Source organism: Centruroides vittatus, unplaced genomic scaffold, assembly GCF_030686945.1.
Source record: "Centruroides vittatus isolate TY-2023 unplaced genomic scaffold, ASM3068694v2 scaffold_324, whole genome shotgun sequence".
Lineage (NCBI taxonomy): Eukaryota > Metazoa > Arthropoda > Arachnida > Scorpiones > Buthidae > Centruroides > Centruroides vittatus.
Window position 1 is genome coordinate 2,653,891 of NW_027122701.1, and position 21,052 is coordinate 2,674,942.

The following is a 21,052-nucleotide window of genomic DNA, read 5'->3' on the forward strand; positions in this document are numbered from 1 at the left end:
CCTTCAGCATCTTTGCACTGTTTTTCCAGTTATACGACTTCTTCCTTTACAAGCACTAAACGCAGAGATAGGCTGGATCTACCACCCGGAGGGGGAAGTCTGTAAGTATCAGAAAGGTAACTACTTATTGGAAAATACAAACAAATCCAATTACTTATGTTGGGCTTAAAGTTTAAAAAGGAGAATTCCAAATTATTCCCTCTTGGAAAAAATATTCAAATTTTCTTTTACCATTTCGTTAATTTTATTGAGCAACGATTTTCTTTTGTATACATTAAAAGTAGCTTCGTCAAATTTATTTGTTTATCAAAAAATATATTATAGGAAAATGTATAGAAAGGGATAGAATTATTTAAAAGTTTTTATAAAGACATTCTCTTTTCTTAATTAATTAATTAGGAAAAGATAGGACGTAAAATTTATAAGCAATCCTACAATAACATAAGCCTTTCTGCACATCTTTCTTTATTTTCTGATTCTTTTTCTTTATCTCTAATCCATTTTCTACTAGAGATAAGAATGAATGATGTTGTTTAATCGAATTCGATTGGATGACCGAATCTCATTCTGTTCCAGTTTCAAGCACAATACTTCCTTCGTCAGTCGCCTATCCACCATTAGGAGACACAAGCAACCTATGGCAACTCATACACATTCCCCCATGCCCAGAAGTCGGTTCGGTGATTCCAATTCTTCCACAGACAACCTGGGTTCCCGTATCCCAGCTAGCTACAGCGAAGACAGCGTGTCCAAAGATGTCTCTGATGCTTCCAAGCGCAACTCGGATGGTAGATATCAATTTTTTGCTTTCTATCGACAGTTTGAGGTCAAAAAATCTTACGTTAAGCATATGGAATGCGGTGCTTTGATCGAAACAGAAGAAACAAACTGATGTCAGGAATAATATTAACATAACACGACTCGGTATCGATTTTTCTCTCGATGGTTATGGCTCCTACGACGCTTTAAAACATTTTAGAAGGAGGAAAACTTTTTCAACTTTCTTTTTTATTTAAAAAATAAGTATTAAATTTTTAAAAAATTCGTGTGCAATATCATTCAATAACAAGACGGAAGAAGTACTTCGCGAGTCAATTTCGTGGATAATATCAGTGGCGTATCCAGTATTTTCAGACTACGGGTGCTGTTAGGGGTCCAAGCCACGTTCTCCCCTGTCGTGTGTTACTCAATTACTTTAAAATTACATTTAGTTACCTAACTGAAGTCATGCGATATAAATTATATTTATTTTTATTTTAAAGTAACAAAAACTGCTTTACCAAGAGGGTGCTTTGGCATCATAAGCATCCTCCCCTGGATACGCTCCTGGATAAAATGATATTGTTTTATTACGAATTTCAGAGCAACAACGGATAGTTTGGAGATTTAAAAAAAAAAATAAGTAAAATAAAAAATTCCTGCTGGGAAACTGCAAACTCTTCGAGAAAGTTTTGTGCTTGTTTGATGTTTGTTAATAATTTCGTGTTTATAATATTAATAGTGATTTATTTGTATAGTAAATGTTAATTTATTGTTGCATGTTATGATTGACCAGTGTTGTTTGTCTTTTCTCTTCCTTTTCTCGCATGTCATCCTTTCCTCTCCAATATCTGTGATGTTCTGCATGGTGCTACCTGAGAATGTTTTCTGGAAGAGGCTGCTGCCCCATGGGGTCTATGCAACATGCTGCAGAAAGAATTCACTCATCCACCTTTCGTTGCGTTGTCGCCCGTCTATAAATCCTGTGGCGAAGCATTACCAGGTTTGCAGTGCTTAAAGCCTATGGTCCGAAACATTTAAGTGTGTAATTGTTTATATTTGATTTAATATCTAGAATAAATATTACTTCTCTGTAATATAAATTGTCTTCAAACGTTGGAAATAGAAAAACACGTATTTAAAAAGAATGATAATTATTATTATAGTTAATTGTTGGACAAGAACTAAGGCGGAGATAGGAAAAAACCAGTTAAAAAGAAAAAAAAAAGTTCATCTAGAAATATTCGATTAATTTTTAATATAATTAGCAATAGGATTATTGAATAAAACTAATTAAAATTTAATTGTAACTACAATTTTAAAAAGTATATAAATCAAATGTAAATTCTTACTTTATTTAATTTAAATCCTCCTTTTTTCTTGTCATTTAAAGAATTTTAAAGCATTTTACTCTATTCAAATTTAGATTAGTCCCCGTAGAAAATTAAATAAATTAATTAACTTGTGTATCTTAGATTTAGTTTAAAGATTCTCAAGCACTTTTTTGGTACAGTAGTATAGCACTGCACCTCTGAGTAAATGGCTGACCTACAGGATATTTGCTTTGTGCTTTTGTTTTTTTTTCATTTGCAGTAATTTTTTTCAAATTTGAATGCACTGCACATGCACTTTAAGCACTTGATTTATGTATATTGTAGCACTATGCTAATTATTTAGTTCTTAAATTAATGAGAAAATATCTTTGGACGTTGTGACTAATATTTTTTCATGTAAAAATTAAATTTTGTTAGTTTAAATATAAACTGTAATAGTCACACGATACCAAAGACATTTTCCCATTATCCTTGTGTAAATAATAGGAAAACAACTACCGTCTTTCCCACCCAAACTACATTTGCTTCACTGCTTTGCTTTGTACAAACTCAGACTGTCTTATGCCATTTGATCCCAGTACATAGTTGTAGAAAGTTTGTGAAATTTTCTAGAATGACCTAATGGAATCATTATTTGTCCAAGAATAGGATCTAGGAGAGGCAGTTTCTGTAGCAGTTTCTTTCTCAGAGCACGTAGAGAAAGTCCACCCTTTGGTAAGAAATAACTTTCGTGGGTGATTTTTATGGAAAAATTTACATTATTAATAAATTATATTAACCTAATTTATCTCTAGTTGTGGGTATGGTTTAGCTTTAAACAAACAATATACGATCAATTAATATATTTATTGCTGCTGCCTAAGAAAACTCCAAGCTATTTTTTTCAATTTTACATTTTTTTTCTTTGTAGATGAGGAAGCTGAAGAGCCACATCTTACAGTACTTACAAAACAACATAAAAATGCTATAAGAGCACTTAGAAAGGTAGATTATTATTTTTTTATAGTAAAAATATCGTTATTGTGTATAAAATTAAATATATACTATCAGAAGCTATAGAAAATTGTAAAAATTCAAGATAAAATGGCCATAATTCATTGATCAAATGCTTGCTTCACTTCTGAGGTATCCCAATCTCCTCTCTTCTTATCTATGGGTTTGTTTTCGTAAACATGTTTACAACTAGTTTCCATATCAAGCTCCATCTTTCCCTTGTTTAATTTATCATCAATACATATTTAGTTATAAATTCAATAATAACGATGAATAATAAAGATAAATTAGCTTTACTCTTCTCTTTCATTTATTAATTGAGCAATTTTATCTTTATAATCCTTTTGTTTTGATTTCATTAATAAAACCTAAAGGATAATGGAATTGCCTACTGAAGCAGAAAAATACAAACATAACCATAAAAATTTAATAAAACAATTCATAAATGTGTTTTAAATTATTACAATTTTATTTTTTAACGTATAATTTTTCTATAGATTTAAAATATTTTTAACTCTTTCGAAACCACTGAAACTAGGTCGTGGGTCACATGCAGTTTTCCACGTTTTCTCCTCTTGTCTAATATCTAAATAGGGTCCAGTTTCTTATAGAAAGTCTTCCCTTCGCTCCTGTTTGCAGATTGCCCACGTGTTACGTTGCCTTATCCCATAAATCCAAGCCAGTGGAAACGGAGAATTATTTCGTCTTATTTAAGCAAGAAGTTCTATTTAAAAAACAGCAACAACTAAAAAGATTTTTTGAAATCTAAAACCGAATTCTAAAGCAAAATCGAAACCTTAAATTAACTTTAATGGATAAGTTCGATTCGTAAATAAGTAAAGAAAAGATCGTCACTTAAAAAGAGTCCTTGTAAATGCTGAAACGTACAAAAAGAGAAATCAATTTTTATACAAGTCGAGAAAATTTCTTTAAAAAATTGAAAGGGATTCCAAAATAGCATTCGTATGATTTCTATCATTTTAATCTTTGAAATGGAAAAATCTAAAGGTGAAATTCTATAAAATAAAATCCTCTCAGTTCGAGGGTTTTGTTTTCCTATCTGTTTTATCATTTACAGTAACAGGTTTTCTTATCGATAACTCCAAATCTTCTGCTGAAGATTAAGGTTTCCTCTATCTACAGAAAAGTAATATGTTCTACCTATCTTTTTTCTTTTTATTTATTTATTTTAGATAAAATATTTTGTGGCTAGAAGAAAATTCAAAGAGGCCTTGAAACCTTACGACGTCAAAGATGTTATAGAACAATACTCAGCTGGACACGTGGATCTTTTAAGCAGAGTGAAGAACGTTCAATCCAGGTTGTAATTAAATTTTATTAAAGCTTTTAGATTAATATTTTATATATTTTATCTTTTTATCTACGCAGATTGGATCAAATTTTAGGAAAAGCGGGATCTAAAGCGAAGGATGTTTACGAATCGAAAATTAGTTTAGCTTCGAGGATCGTAAAAGTTGAAAGAAGTGTAAGTTTGATAATTCAGACGTTAACAAAGCTGTACGTAATTAAAAACTGACAGCTGGCGCAGCTATTCATTGGCGTTTTATAAGGGTGACGCTATATCGAGGTCTGACTGTAGTTTGATTCTTTTGTTAAGTTATAGCCTATTTATAGAAAAGCATTGAAAAATAGTTGTTTTTCAATGGATATTCTACGAGAAAATTATATTACAGTGCTTTAAACGATAAAGTTTAAGATAAGATTTCTCTAGAAGATGATAAGGATTTTATCTGTTCCAGTTTCTCGATCGAAAAGAAACGTAATAATTATACAGAGCAGCCGAAAAATTAATCACAATATTTTACTTCCTTTAATTATTTTATTTAATTTATCAAAAAATCGTTAAATTTTAATAAAGTCCACAAACAAGCTCCAGATTAATGTTTAGCTTGTTTTTTTTATATTATTTGTTAATTTTTAAATGTCAATTGACAATTTAGTAGACTTTACAAATATGACGCAGTTGATTCGTCATATTATCACCCACCAGTCTGTTTCGATCCTTCGATTTGACAATTTTCAATTTCGAGAAGAAAGATTCGTAGTTGCAATTGAAATTGCAGTTGTGATGCACATTGCCAGTTGTTTCAGGTTGGAAAATTTATGGTCGTTGAGAAGAGCCGCATGTTGGACATGGCTGCAATAGAAAACTACTTAGAGAAAGTCGTCCGCGTAATGTTGTAGGTAATGAGTTTATTTAAAAATGTATAAGAGTATTTGTCACATTCAAATATTTTTTTCTTCATTTATTTATTTATAAAAGGGAGACCGAGACACATCGCCCCTCTCTGGTTACACTACTGAGATGAGTCATTGTGGAAGTTCTTTTAAATTTTTTATTGTTACAGGCAAACCTCGATATAGCGTCGCCATTTGTTCGCTTCCGAAATTGGCATTAAATTGAATTCAACGCTAAATCGAAAGACCTCAAACGAACAAGTTTGAAATTCGACAGTAAATAACAGTGAACTTTGAATTTATTAATTAATTAATATTTATTAATTGACACAGTTGAAACATTTTCTATTTAATAATATTTAAGAGTAAGATCCATTCGCAAGTATTTATTGGCGTTTTATAAGAGTGGCACTACATCGAGGTTTGACTGTAGTTTGATTTTTCCGTGAAATTATAATTGAATAAGATTCAACATAAATGAACGTAAACGAATTTATTTAAAGAATAATATTGCTCACTTTAACTTTAATAAATATTTATTCTTTCATTCCATTCATGTGATTCGTACAATCGAGACAACACATTTTGCAACGTGTTTCTTATACAAACGAATATCAAGTAATTACAAAATTATTCTGTACTCTTGCGAACTTCTAAGTAAACAACTTAAATAGCCGTAGGATCTCTATTTAAAAGCATATATTTGTTAATCTGTTACTGTTTAATTTTTCTTATTTCTTAAGAAAAACTTACGGTTCTTCAGTTCAAAATTTATACAGTCGATCCTCGATATAGCGCCATTCCATAGAGCGCCAATGAACATTAGCTAGCGAACGGATTTTCTTATTAGATATTAAACGGAAAATGCTTTAGCCCCAATGAGTAAACACGCGATTTTGCATCGAAAAGGTCATTTTTTATTGCTAAATCACACGAATTTCAAACTTGCTTGAGACCTCATCATTGTATACAATTCCTATTGTTTGATTTATTTAGCACCAATTTCGGAAGCCAGCAAATAATGGCGCTATATTGAGGTTTGACTATATATCTAATTTAATAATTTCAGACTAAAATAACGTTTTAAATTTAGATTTTTAACGCGATTTATTCTTCGTTTTTTTATAATAAAAGTAAGAAAACATTGAAATATTGTCAAAATAATAAAACCAAAATCTTGTCGAACAGGTGGAAGACATAGAAACAAAACTGGATCAATTTATGGAAATGTACATAGAAGACCGTAGTCGATTATTAGCTTCTCAACCGGTACCAAATCCTCCAACTCATCATTATCAGCAATCTCTCGCCCCAACCAGTAGTCCCATTGCGACCGCATCTTCTAGTTCCGCTATAATGCCTAAACCCAAATCCATATTGGTAGATAAACAAGCCAGTGAGCCAAACACGCCCGTAGCCAAAAGCTTCGAACGTACCATCCATCGAGGTAACTCGGATCTGGGACAAAGACTTAAGAAGAAAGTAACCGTGAGGCATTCTCTAGAAGCTAGTTTCAATTCTACAATGGAACAGTCTGAGGTGACTACACCCAGCATCAGAATTGATGCGGAAACTGGAGGTGAATCAAAAGTCTCCTTCTTCTCTTCTGGTGATTCTGTTAACGTCGAAATCTCAGAAACTAGCACGCTAGGAACTGAAGTTGAATCTCTAGGAGACGGTGAACATATTTCTGAAAATACAGAATTATTAAGGAAGCAATCTGACTGTGATATGAAATCGGTGCTGACGGATTCGGACGTAATTTTACGTACAAATGACTTGAAAGTTTAACAGCAAATGCTCCACATTCCATCCATATCATCTAGTCTTTAACTCAGGTAATAAAAAAACAGCCCATTTCTCAATCTAGGAAAGATTTTCCTTTCCATTTCTAGAATACTATAATATCAAGCACTCGGATCTACAACAGGATCCAGCCATTTACGAGACGAACGAAGTGACCATAGATGGTGGCTTCCATAGCCTTTCAATGCACAGATAGAGATTAGAATAACGACCAAATTTTTTAAGATGGTGCGAGTCTACATTAGCTAGGTGACAAATTCTTCCATTCCATATATAAACTGAGAATAAGAATTTTAGTCTTCGATCATTGTATAATACAAGCTTTTTTGTTTTGCTACATTGCACATAATTACCATCTTTGATGCACAAGAAAACAGAATTTAGAGAATGAGATCATGTATATATAATTAGCATCTTGTTCTACATCATTATGATATTCAAAAATCGGATTATTGAGCTAAAAGAAAAATGGCAATAACTCCAAATTACCGAATGAGAAGGATGTTTAAAGTTTGGTCTAAATCAGCTCAAAAGTCCAAGAATTTTTTTAAACATCACTTAACAAAACAAGATTTACTTTCACTCAAAGAAGCAGCACGTCGCCTTTAAGGATGACATTTTTACTATTTATCTATCTCTATCTCTCTTTCTCGCTCTCTTCACGCCTTCTTTTAGCCCAAAACAACGAGCTAATCATTAACGAAAAGATAAAAGCCTTCATCATGTGACTTCCTATTAACTACTAGGTGATTAAGAAATGATCTATTTTCGCCACAAAAAATATTATCGAATAGATTTTTGAATGCACGTAGAATTTGGGATGTAAGTTATAAAATATGAACGAAAGTAATGTCGCTTCATTTCCTTAGGTGTACTCGTTCTATCAGAATAATGTACACTATTACATCAATTTGACGTCATTCTTACAGTTCTCTTGCGGCAATGACGTCAGTTTACACTTAAGTGACTTAAAAGTGTACACTATTTAGACAAAACGACACTATTCGTTCTATCCGAATAATGTACTCTATTGCATCAATTTGATGTCATTCTTAGAATTTTCTTGAGCTAATGACGTCAGTGTACACTTAACGTAAAAGTGAAGTAAAAGTGTACACTATTTAGACAAAACGACACTTCTTATATGTTTTTAAGTACAGATTGCTATTCCATCTAGTGTGATCAACTTCTGAATTTTATCAACATCAGAGAACACTTTCATTCTTAAAAATACATAATTCTTATTTAACAAAGTTTCTTGTATTTATTTGTAAATATTTACATAAAAAATTTCATTGTTTAGTTTCTCAGAGGTGCTGCAGTAAACGTTTGTCTTGTGTTTTGTTTATTTGAGGTAAACGGGATTCAAATGTACAAATAAAAATAATAAAATTGGTGATGAGAATTCCTGTCTAACGTGTGGAATCTTAGTTTTATACATTAATTAATTATAATAAATAATAAACAAACATTTATTTTTATGAAACAAAAGAAAATATTATTTTACAGAGAATGTTCAGCTCTATTTAACAAATATACTAAGAATTTTTTAATATCAAATCAACACAGTCAAACCTGTGAACAATGGTCACAGATGGAAACAAAAAATGGACGTTGTATTTGGAGATTTTTTTGATTTATGTAAAAAACAACAGTGAAAAGGTTCGACTATATAATTCTTTCTGAACTATGTTACGAAAGTTTTCCATCAAATTTTAGGCCATGCAGTTTAAATAAAAGTCTGTATGAAAAAAAAATCAAATGGTCAATTTTGTTTCAAAGTGGGTTGACGTTTCATACTGACAAATCTGAGAAAGAGGAATGATGATTGAATAGTCATCGACTATTTTTAGGTCACGATCACCGTTGTCCTAAAAATAGGATACGAGTTCGAAGCTAATCTAGACTTTCGTCTATATGTATTATTTCTTTATAAACAGTTTCGGTTGGGAGATCATTTTCATTCCTCAGTGGTGTTAACCAGTCCCATTGTGCCCTTCAGCAGTCGAGTGGAGAAAGCCGTTAAATACTGGGTTAGTCACATCTCACCAACAGGTTTACCGGTTTTTCTTCAGATGTCTAAGACTTGAGTAAGAACCAGTTTCCATTAGAAAGTCCTCCCGGATCGCCTCGTGTTGCATTGCCTTATTGCCTTATTCCATTAATCTAATCCAATCAGATAAATAACATTCTTTCATTTTTAGAAATTATGAAATTATCTCTAACTAATCTGGTGAAAGCTTAGTTTTCAAAATATACGGTATTTTGAGTTCTATGTAATAATTATTAAACGTGTAAACCAAGAATTTTGAGTGGACATTAACAGAATTTTCTGCGTTATTTTTATCAAAACAGTTAAAATCTACTGTAAATTTTAATCATAGTGTTTTCTAGCAGTGTTTAATGAGTTTTTATTGAATCAGATCGATTTTTATTAAGTAATTTGTAAAAACTGTATTTAATTTTAATTAAACGAATAAATCTTATATGAAATTTCACTTACTAATAAGTAATGTACGTGCATTCAATAATAATAAATAGCCGTTCGGCCATCCGGCCGATTTTAAGGTGGCAACCTGCCGTTCTGAGGGACCTGGGAACAAATCCCAGGAGTTTTTCGGATGTCATTCGCCCAATCTAGCAGAACCCATAATGGTCTAGTTAGAAAGGCTCTCTCAGTGTCCACAGGGCAGAAAGGGTTATAAAAATTGTGAATATAATCTGCGGTTTTTCTAAACAAATATTTTCCTTGATCGTTATCAAATTGAACATAAAAAGTAATTATAAATTCCATTAATCAGATTGCTTATTATTATTTAAATTATTACGTTCCGTGGAAGAAAAACAGAGCTTGGTGTGATGCCATTTTATAATGCAAGTAATGATTATTATCTAAGTATAAGTATTGATTAGCTAATTAATTAATGTGAGACACCAGCACGTTATAGATCATAAGGATTGCTACGATTGTGCTCATTACAAGCGGTCCGACCCGCAATGGGGTCGACCTGCTTGGAAAAATTAAGTGATTTTTCACAAATAAATAATCTCAAAAAATTGAAGAGTATTTTTATGTACCAGTTCGAATGGAAGTAAAAAGAAAATGTATATCATATCAGATGGGTTCGCACCTTGCCAATGAGCTGACCATGTACAGTTTTCCGGGTTTTCAGTTTGTAACACCTAAACAGGAATTAATTTTCTATAGAAAGTCTTCCCGATTTGTTTTGTTCGTATACGGCCATGCGACAAGTGGGCTTATACGAACAAAACAAATCAGGTGTCAAAAACTAATCCCCACCAGTGGCCGAGTCGATAAAAATACTGAACACTATTCGGGGTTCGCGCCTGACTAACCATGGAAATTTTCCGGATTTTCTTCACCTGTCTAACATTTATATAGGGGCCAGTTTCCCATTCAAGTCCTCCTGAGACATTCCTTCATGGGAGATCGTCGATGCGTTGCGTTATCTTATCCAATCTTCAAAAACTCATAAAATTAAATTTTAAAATATGCGAATAAATTAAAATCGGTTAATATATTCCAGTCTTTTCAGTCTCATAAAAATGCACCTTTCGAAAAAAATTTGTATTGATTTTTAATTAGATGCGAGTCCATTTCCTCATTGTTCTTCTTATTGAGAATGTAATACAATTGCAGTAATAAAAAAAATATAAACGAACGAGCAATTATTTATTGTGGCATCGTCACAATGCTGGGCTACAATTTTTAATCATATTTTTAATTAATTTAAAATATATGCTTTTCACCTCAAATTAGTTGTGTTGCTCTGTATATCAACTTTCTTGCTAGCAATAAAGTGCCGGTATCTTACTCCTTTTAAGGGAAAATTTTTTAATTAAGATAACATTACTTCCAGTGAAAATCGGAAGTTCGTACATAGTTACTCGAGCCCTCCATCCCTATGCCTTCCATATCTGTTCTGTTCTCGATTTTCATGTGTCTAACTCCGTTCTCGAGATTAAGGAAAGACAGACGGACAATGGACGGACGACAGTGGAAATTTGTCTGTAATTTTTTCAAATTGCAGCCCAATTAAATTAAAATTGTTTACCATATCAAAAGCAATTTTATACAATATAATTTTACAAAAAAATTTATTTAAAAGAAGAAAAACACGCGACGGAAACTATTAGGAAACATCGACCGTTAAGAACTTATCAGCAAGGCACAGACGTATTCATTGAATAGTATCACTGATAACAATACTGATCCACACCCGACCGTTACCAATGATGACATCATAGAAAACTCTGTGACGTGACATAATAACCTCATTAATTCAAAAACTTATTATTTTAGAAAATAAATATAAAATTCACTGAAATGAAAATTGTATTTTTAGGTTTTTATACTCTTTGCCACAATGGGCCTTTTTCCAGCCTCACTGTAAGATTAGCCAGGCCCACAACGGGAAGAACAGGCAGTGCTCGACGTATCCGGTACAGGCCACTCCCCGAAAAATTTTTGGAGTTAACATATAACACAAGTTATATTCATTACCCTCAGGATACATATATAGTTCACATCTTTTAATGTCAATATACAGTTTGTCAAAATGAAGTTCTGCATTATATACATATATGTATATAATTTATCAAGATGAAGCTCTGGATTAGCATATTACGCTGTAGGCAGGTTCCGAGGGATAATTTCTCTATCTGAATAATATCACTGATCCTCATAGAGACAGAACAATTGAATAATATCTTGAGGTGACATCAGCTACACGATGTGTAGTTAGTTTTCCTGGTAGTTTTCTATTAAGCAGTCTCGGAATAATGTAGAAAGATTAAATTTTCATGAATTTTTATAAACATTATTTAAACGAATTTTTATGTAGTAACGCTTTAAATCTGTGTTCGAATACGTGTTTTCATCACTTTTATACTTGCCATATTTAGTGCCCTGTGGGCATTAAGAGAGTCTTTTTTTTTTACATCCATGGATAATCCATTGAACAATGATCATAGGTTCACGCCTGATTAACGGGCTGATCTTTCCGGGTTTTATTCACATGTCTAATATCTAAATACGGGCAAGTTTCTCATAGAAAGTCTTCCTAAGAGGAATTCTTTCTTTTGGCAGGTCGCCTATGTGTTGTGTGGCCTTAGTCATCAATCCAATTTCATACCCACTATAGGTTTGGTCAGGCTTACAATGGGGCAATCCAGTGACGAGGGACTGCACCGCACCTCTCATGAAAAATTTGTGGAAAGTGGTTCACTAGGTTTGATCCCGGGTTCCCCAGAGTGGTAGAATGAAAAAGTTTAAGCGATAAATGCAAATATTTAAAATAAACATAGCAAATTTTATCCCCTATCATCTGAATTTAAATTTTTAGTAATATTTAAACAATTTTTATTATCTTTTGAGGAAAATTCGTACGCTCATCCATATGAATATATTCACATTTATTCAAATTATGTATTTTTATTCAAGTATGGTATCCTAACAGTTTTTATTTCTAGATATAAGAAAAAAATTTATAATTATAAGACTTTAAAAAGTTTCTATTAACATATTTAAAAATTTATTTACTTTAAAAAATATACATATACAAGTTAAATGCATTGGAATGGATGGAATAAGCCAACGCAACATGTAGGCAATCTGCTAAAAGGGTGCCTCACAGGAAGACTTTCTATGGGTAACTGGTCCCTATTTAATTGTTAGGCACGTGAAGAAACCCGAAAAACCCCACGTGGCAACTTGTTAGTGAAAGATGAACCAGTGACTCAGTGGTTTTCGGTCACTGGAGGACAAGCTAAATGAATTCGAAATCGCAATGACAGTCTTTCCAAAATAAATAAATTAATTAAATAAAGTAAAAATAGAATTTTACATGTGTATATTGATTACAAATAGTATAAAATGCAATTTAATCTAATAAAAAAGTTATCGTATTTAAAGAATAAAAAGTATTTATAGATAAAATTTAAATCGTGATTAAACTTAGTTTACAGGATCGTGTGGTAAAATGGAATTCCCAAAGTCTCAAAGCTTATTTAAATAGATTGCTAAAGTGATACGAAAATTACTTATTGAAGGGCTCTTTGCTCAATAAACCAATATTTAATTGACTTATTAATGCATCGAACGCACTCACTTGCTTCCTTACTTGGCATTAAAGTTATTAAATGACCCTTGTTAATTGAAGTATTTTTTTAATAAATATATTTTTATATAATCGAAGTCAAGGTTTACACTAAATTATTATCGATATTTCTATACACCTTTATGGATTAATTGTGACAATTTTCAGAAATTACTTTATAAATCAATGAACGATTAATTTTCAGACTAATACTTCTGTACACAGTTCTTCCTCAATTTAATGGACCCCGATTTAACGGATTTTAAATTTAACAGATAAATATTTGTCCTAAAAGGAAATCTTAGAACCTTTTTTGATTCACCGATAGATCGTGCTAAAAGATTGGGTTAATGATTCAATGATGGCCCACCCCAATAAAAACTGGTGGCGGGTTTGGGCCTGACCAATGGCCACATGGAGTTTACTGGGTTTTCTTCACGTGTTAATTACCTAAATAGGGTCCAGTTTACCATAGAAAGCCCTTCAGATGGTATCTCTTCCTCGACAGATCTCCCACCTGTTAAGTTTCAACCAATAGATCAATGAGTGTAAATTACTCAATATACATTATAATAAAATGTACATTGTACACAACTTGTGCATTGTACGCAGTGCCGTAACTAGGGCGGTGCCAGCGGTGCCCAGGCACAGGGCGTAGACCCTGGCGCAGAAATGACCTGGACCAAGTTTTGGGTCATAGTTTTGGGGCGTAGTTATTGATCCTCGCACTGGGCGCATAAAAGGCTAGTTACGGCGCTGATCGTACGTTCGTTATTGTCGTATAATTTTAAAATACTTTCAATTTAACGGATACCCCTTCTCCCAATTAGTCCGTTAAATCAAGTATTTACTCTATTTGGACTGCAATTTGAAGAAATTGTTATAGACCTATAAATTCCCACCGTCGCCCATCTGTCTGTCTGTCCGTCCTTCTTTAATCCCGAAAAAGAAGTTATATAGATGAAAATCGAAACAATTATGAGAAACTTATGAGTAGAAGGCCCCGATTAACTATATGTGATCTTCTGATTTTCACCGACAGTAACGTTATTTCAATTCAAAATTTTTCTCTGAAAGGAGTTAGATGACCGGCACTATTGCTAACAGAAAAAGTATGATGAACAGGGGCAAGACACCACTAATTTGAGGTGGCAAACATATATTGTAAATTAAATTAAATAAATTCAAAATTGCAGCCTGGCATTGTATCGTTGTCACAATAAAATAATTGTTCATTATGAATAGATTTAGTTTCTATTAAACCATGAAAATATAAGTTTTTCGGGCTTATTTTGTAATGTTAACTAACAGTTTAATATTAATTTGTATACTAGTTTCTAATTGTTATATAACGTGACTTTTAAAAAATGGACACAAATTATTTTCTGTAAAAAATTGTTGGTTGGTTGGTTTATTGCAACATAACATGTGGGCGATCTGCGAGATTCCGTAGAAATTCGTTTCTTCCGGGACAACTTTCTACGAAAACTGGTCTCTATTTAGGTGTTCGACATAGAAAACCTGGAAAACTGCACGTAGCCAGCCCGTTGGAGACGTGAACCCACGACCATCGATTCACTCGACCATCTGTATGAAGTAATTTGTTTATTTTTCACTTTCCCGGCTCTGTTATATATAACAGATTGAAAGTATAGCAATTGGTCAAAAAATGATCTCTTAAGATTTTTACATTTTTGAACTCAGGACATTGAAACGTCGAGAAATGCAAAAAAAAAAAAAAAAAAAAAAAAATTCGGGTTATTTACTGTATATGTGTATGGGAGACGTAATTTTGTTCACCCACTTTGAAGCTTAATAATTCCCTTAAATTTTGTCGAAAGTTTATGAAATTTTTGCCGCTAAGTTTGTGTATTAGACGCATTGATGCTATTAAATTTCTATTGTTAAAGGTCGAGGGAGCGGGAAATAGAGGAGGATCGTGTGTCACATCTCAAGTAGGATGGGAGTTAATAACAATTTTACTCGTTATTAGCATTTACATTTTTTATAAAACTCATCCCCACCCTCGAAATCGAGCTTTTTGCCATTTCATAATAGTTAAAAATATAAAAAGTTTTTAAGCAAAATATCATAACAGATGGCGTCATACGCAGTTATGTCTCTGGGAAAGTTAAGCAACTGATTGCTAGATTTTTTTTCAAATTTGTGATATGGGTTACAAATTAGTAAGTAAAATATTACATATACTGTTTTACGTTTACAAACTATAGATGTGTAATTTATACACGTCTATAGTTTCACGTTTAAAAGTTACACAAGAAGTATCAATATCTTAAAGAGGAAGTGCTTTAATTAAATAATTAATTAACTGTTATAAAATATAAATAAATTTGGTATTATTAATTTTAAAGCAAGAATCTGATATTGGAGTTCGAGTTTGGCATTTGACATTAAAGAATCTAAATATAACTTAAAATCATACAGTAGCGTAACCACGGAAGGACCCCAAGGGACCCGAGCCCTCTTAACTTCGTAAGTAAATAAATGAAGATCGAATCAAATAAATACAGGAAAAAATTTTTAATATGATAAACGAGGGTTGCCAACTTTCCTGTACAGAACGAAAGACAGTACAATGCAGTTCATTTATAACAAAGTAATTTGTTATAAATATTAACTAACTGTAAATTACCTTGTATAAAACAAGAAATAGTGTTGTAAACTCAACATCAGAATTTACCATGTTTTTCCCAACGGCACTCTAATTAAGTTCTTACATTTTATTTCCTTATCCAACTCTGATTAATAGTAGTATTTTTTTTTTTCTTCTTCTTCTTCTTCTTTCTGTAATTCTCGTGAGTGATAAAGACGAAATTATTACTTTAGAATAAAAAAATAAAACATTCCAACATGGTCTGTGTACCTAAATGGTTGGCAACTTCAGAGTTTACTCTTCATCCACATCGCTAGTGGCTACGTTTACAGCGGACAGGAGTGAACGTGACTCACCAATGACCGAATAGATAAAACCACGAACAGTGTTAGTTGGTGAAGGGTTCACGCGTGACCAACGAGCTGGCCACATGGAGTTTTTCGGGTTTTCTTCACCTATCTAAAACCTAATCAGGGGCCAGTTTCTCATAGAAAGTCTCTCTCTCCCCTCGGCAAATTGCCCATCTCATTATCAAATCTCATTAAACCAACCAACAGGATTGAATGTTAGAGTTTTAATTCGGGCCCTCTTCATATTGGTTCTAGTTACGCCACTACAATCATATACTTTAAACTTCCATTGTAAGAAAAAAATTTTTATATTTATTTCTTTTCTTATTCTATTATATACCTGATACATTGTGAATTCTTTATAATTATATTGGTACAATCAGTTTTAAATTAAAAAATATTTTACGTTATAATAAAGTAAGGTAGAAAATTTGAAAATAGAATTAAATTTACCTGTCATTTTGATATTGTGTGATACATTTTCGAGTATTATTGAGAAAGATATTGTGGTAGAAGTTGTACTGCCGTGTTGTCATCACCTTGTCATAAGGATATTGATTGAAATTTGTATTCCTCCTAGTAGGAAACTTCGGATGTGTAAACAGAAAGGAGGGAAAAAATTGTGTCATAACTAGATGTTTTACTTTTATTTTATTTTCTTATCCGATTATCTAATCAGATAAGAAAATAAAGAAAATAGATAATCTACCTTTAATAGTTCCTACACATTTTTTTTCCTAATGTTTTAAAAGAAAAAAATTCTACTAATACTTAGGAAATTGCTGAAAAAATCTTACCTGTAAAGGCTAAGAAAAACAAGTTTGAAGGTTAATTACATTTTTCTGCTACATTATGTTACTATACTATTATTCGTTTTACTATTTTCTAGTTATTATAGCTACAATTATTAGAAAAAAAATTAGATTTTCTGAATGAAATAAAATCAAACCGTTAACAACGGTAACCTCCAAACAACGTCGATCTCTGAATAGCGGTCAATTTTTGAAATGTTTTTGCAGAATCGGTCTAATGTTTCGTTTTTTGAACAGAAATGCACCCAACAATAACCGCCAAACAACGATGATTTTTATGTTGCTATCGGTGGCTGTTGTTCAGAGGTTTCACTGTGTATTTTATTTTACATTTAATTAAGGATCTTCTTGTTATTGTCATTCATAGCGACAATTAATAGTGGCTTTCCAATTGAATTTTCAATGAAATTTCATTCCACAAAAAGTTGAAGTTGACTCTATTTATTCATTTGTTAGTATTACTGAAATTGAGATCGATTTTTTTCTCTTTTGTTTTGGCTTTCATTGAAAACTTCCACAGCAATTTTGATAGGTAAGCTCACTTCAAAGCATTCATCCTATCGGTGTCTCAAAACTGTTAATTGCTTTATTGAATATATCTTAATTTATTTGAAATGTTTATTGTTTTTTATACAAATATAATTTTTGATTTTTAAATAATTTCATTATTTAGAACGGTACAGCCGGATTCTTAATGCGCTATAATATGGCTAGTTAATTATTAAGATACAAAATAATTTGGTCTAGAGTCAAGCGATTAAGCTGCCATCTCGTGTTAAATTTATTTATTAGAAATAAATTAATTAATTTAGAAAATTTATGTTATTTAATTAGTACATTAATAAAAATTTATATCCTTAAATATCTTTATATTAAAAAAGGATTAAATACTGAAATATAAAATAAAATTTCATAGATTTTTATTTAACGACATTTGTTCTGTTTTATCGTATTTTTGTCATTGAAATTGCTATAAAATATTATTTTATCAGTAAAATTATTTTACATATTCGAAGTTTATAAATATTTAATTTAAAAACAAAAAAGAAATTGAAGGGCAATAATGTTAACACAGCACTATATTGAAATTTTAAAGAATGCAGTGCCATCTGATGACGGAAAATATAAGCTTTCTAGTTAAAAATATTATCTACAGATGGCACTGAGGGCATATTTTACTTCATCGATGAGGAATTCTAGTGTTTTTTGTTTTTTTTTCTTTTTTTTCCTTAAAAAATTTTTTAAAGTTTTCTTTAATAAAATAGAAAATAATAATAATAATTAAATAGCAAAAATTGCGTTTCTTCAGGCTTGGCTTAATAACTCCTTTCTTAAAACACCTGCAGTAGCTTACATGAGCTTAAAGGCATCTTTTCCATCTCAATTGGACTCCTTTTCTTAGAAAGAAAACCATTGTTTAACCTCATCCGCCGAAGAATTTAACAAAATATCTATTGTTTACAAGCCGTATTTCTCAAAAGACTGCAAAAGTTAATCAAATCCAAGGCCACACGCATTTGCGCAGAGAGAAAAGAAGAGGGGGGCTGGTAGGAATTAATACATCCTCCTCTCTTCTCCTCCCTCTATTAATCTTTCGGATTCTTATGAATTCGAATTTGAAAAAAAAAGGCTTTAGAAGTAGAAACAGCGGGTTACTCTTAACATTTATAAGAGTCCTTTGCGATAGTTTAGGAGGCTCCGAATTCAGAATCCATTGGCCTTCTATAATACTTAGTATTCTCGGTTGTTGGAGAAGTACTTCAGCAGAAGCGAGCTATTTTTTTGACAGTACAACAGACTCCCTGCAGCCAATAGCTCTGTTGTATCAGCGGGATATAAAAGTTTTGCCTAAAGGCTACTAATTTGTATGCTGATTGTATCTACTTCTGAATATCATACAGACAGATCAAGTCCGTGGCTGTCGTCTCGACATCTGATTTATGCCATTGATGTACAATATGAGAGGGATACCAACAGTATGATGTCATATATTTTAAAAAATGTAATTATAACTCGGTTGTACATCATCCTACTCTTAAGCGAAGCTAAATTTGATCCGTAAACGCTTCAATGGGTAAATTTTCTTAGAAACTTATCAAGATATTTAATTTTTATTATTATTTATGGGCGAATTAACCTCTATTGGGGTTTAATATAATGCTAGTGATCAGTCCTTTATAAAGGCGTCAATGATTAATGCGTCCTATAATGTAAACCTAGCGTTTTATCGCCATATAATGCGCAATATTTTGGTATTTTTTTAAATATAATTATCCGCTCATTAAAATTCGTAAAGGGTTTTTTTATATAGTGATTAGCCAATCCCTCTAATAATAAATCGAAGAATTTTGACAGATCTGTTCTAAAATTTTTAAACATAATTATATCATCAATCACTTAAGAAGAAAAATAAAAGGAATCATAAAAGATACTCTCTCACACCCATCCTGCCATATCGAATTATCTCACTCTTCCTCGTGCAAGTTCAAAACACTCCTACACGTTAAATATTCCAGCATATTTTCTTTTTTAAATCTTGCATATAACTAATTAAAAATATTTAAAAAATTATTATTATTTATTAATTCCAAACGAGCGTAGGGTATGATGTAGTGAGAGAGTAAGAAGATGTTGAAGACCCTCTCTGTCAGTGCACCTGCTGAGTAGGGACTCACCTAAAGGTCAAGAAGAGTGGCGAGGGATGTCAAACCATAAGATAAACGTGATTGGACATTCCTAATTACCGCTTAACACCTGTTTACTCCACCCAATTTTACCAGATTGATTCAAATGGTTCACACATAGTCAACAAAATCTTCTAGTCTTTATTATTTGCTGTTTAAATTTCGAATAAATAAATAAATAAATAATAAAAATAGAGGGTTTTTTACTGTCTTTTTAATGATTTCTCTAGTAATTGTGATTCTTTTTTAATTAAAAAATTCGTATAAAGACGTGGCTAAACTCATTAAAAAACGAGTTAAATAATTATGTTATAACGCTTTTGACAACGTTTTAAATAGGTTTATAATCGACTTTTGTTATATTTTTTACGAAGATTGTCAAACGCAGTATGATACCCCCTTCATGCAGTGTGTTTAAATTTCAACTGGGAGGTGGTCTGGCATATAGATCTATAAGAAATTTCAATGCAAAGTAGAATATATATATATATATATTTTTTTTTTTTAAATATTTGTATAATTAATTTATTAAAAAAATCAAAAGATGGATGCCGGATACACAGAAGTAGATAAAAGTACAATACGTAATGGACGTCGAGGAAGAACAAGGACACCAAACGTGGTGATATTTTGCGACATGTGAAAAGAAGGAAAAAAAAAAAAAATGTAAAAAGAAAAAAAGCCTACATCAATCACCAGAAGACAACTTCCCCAGTCTGCGGTGCAATTGTGATTCCCAACCCCTACTGTGTCGGAATGTATACTGACAATTCCGAATTTTTACACTGCAGGAGGCATCTTACCACTGCTGTACTGGATGCAAAACAAAAGAATGGATGAAGTTTTTACTTTTTTTTATATCTACGGTAGAAGGTCTTATTCACGTGTAGGAAACTCTGCCCTTCTATAAATAGACAAAGTCACCTATCGACTTCTGCTGCATACATGCAGAAATTAAAAGAAAATAGTAGAAAGTAAGCCGTCAACGTCCTCCTTCGGTTCGTAAATATAGCGAGGAGTAGTTATTTCCGGTTCAATAATGACGTATTCCACCAATAAATAGGCCCGTAACTTTTTGTGTATTGTATACAGACAAGTGATTTGCAGGGGCCATAATTATGCCAAAGGTTTTTTTTCCAACAGCGACTTGTGTGTTGGATAAACGAATGTGTGACGTTGTCTTCCAGCTTTGTTTGACTTATCTCTGTATTCTCCTGCTCCCGATGCAAACAAAAATATAACTTTATAACTGTAAAAACTTGAATTTTTCTTATCGTTTAACGTGTAAATCAATTGCATACTTCCATTATACAAACCACTCCCCGTTCTTGTATGTTTCTAGATGTAATCTGCCAATTGCATCACGTGTGACCCACGCAATC

At 32.0% G+C, this 21,052-nt stretch overlaps 1 protein-coding gene across 3 annotated transcripts in view; it reads left to right on the forward strand.

The window, feature by feature from the left end:
* Positions 1–8,496, forward strand: part of LOC136988190 (potassium voltage-gated channel subfamily KQT member 1-like) — an 84,889-nt gene extending 76,393 nt beyond the window's left edge. For 2 of the 3 annotated variants that reach the window (XM_067286020.1, XM_067286021.1), the window contains exons 8-14: positions 30–101; positions 577–788; positions 2,742–2,807; positions 3,004–3,077; positions 4,280–4,407; positions 4,476–4,572; positions 6,474–8,496. In XM_067286020.1, the coding sequence (XP_067142121.1) occupies positions 30–101; positions 577–788; positions 2,742–2,807; positions 3,004–3,077; positions 4,280–4,407; positions 4,476–4,572; positions 6,474–7,076 (1,252 nt within the window). In that variant the 3' untranslated portion in view covers positions 7,077–8,496. The remainder of the gene's footprint in view (positions 1–29; positions 102–576; positions 789–2,741; positions 2,808–3,003; positions 3,078–4,279; positions 4,408–4,475; positions 4,573–6,473) is intronic. The other variant, XM_067286022.1, reaches the window with a different exon arrangement.
* The last annotated feature ends 12,556 nt before the right edge of the window (positions 8,497–21,052 follow it).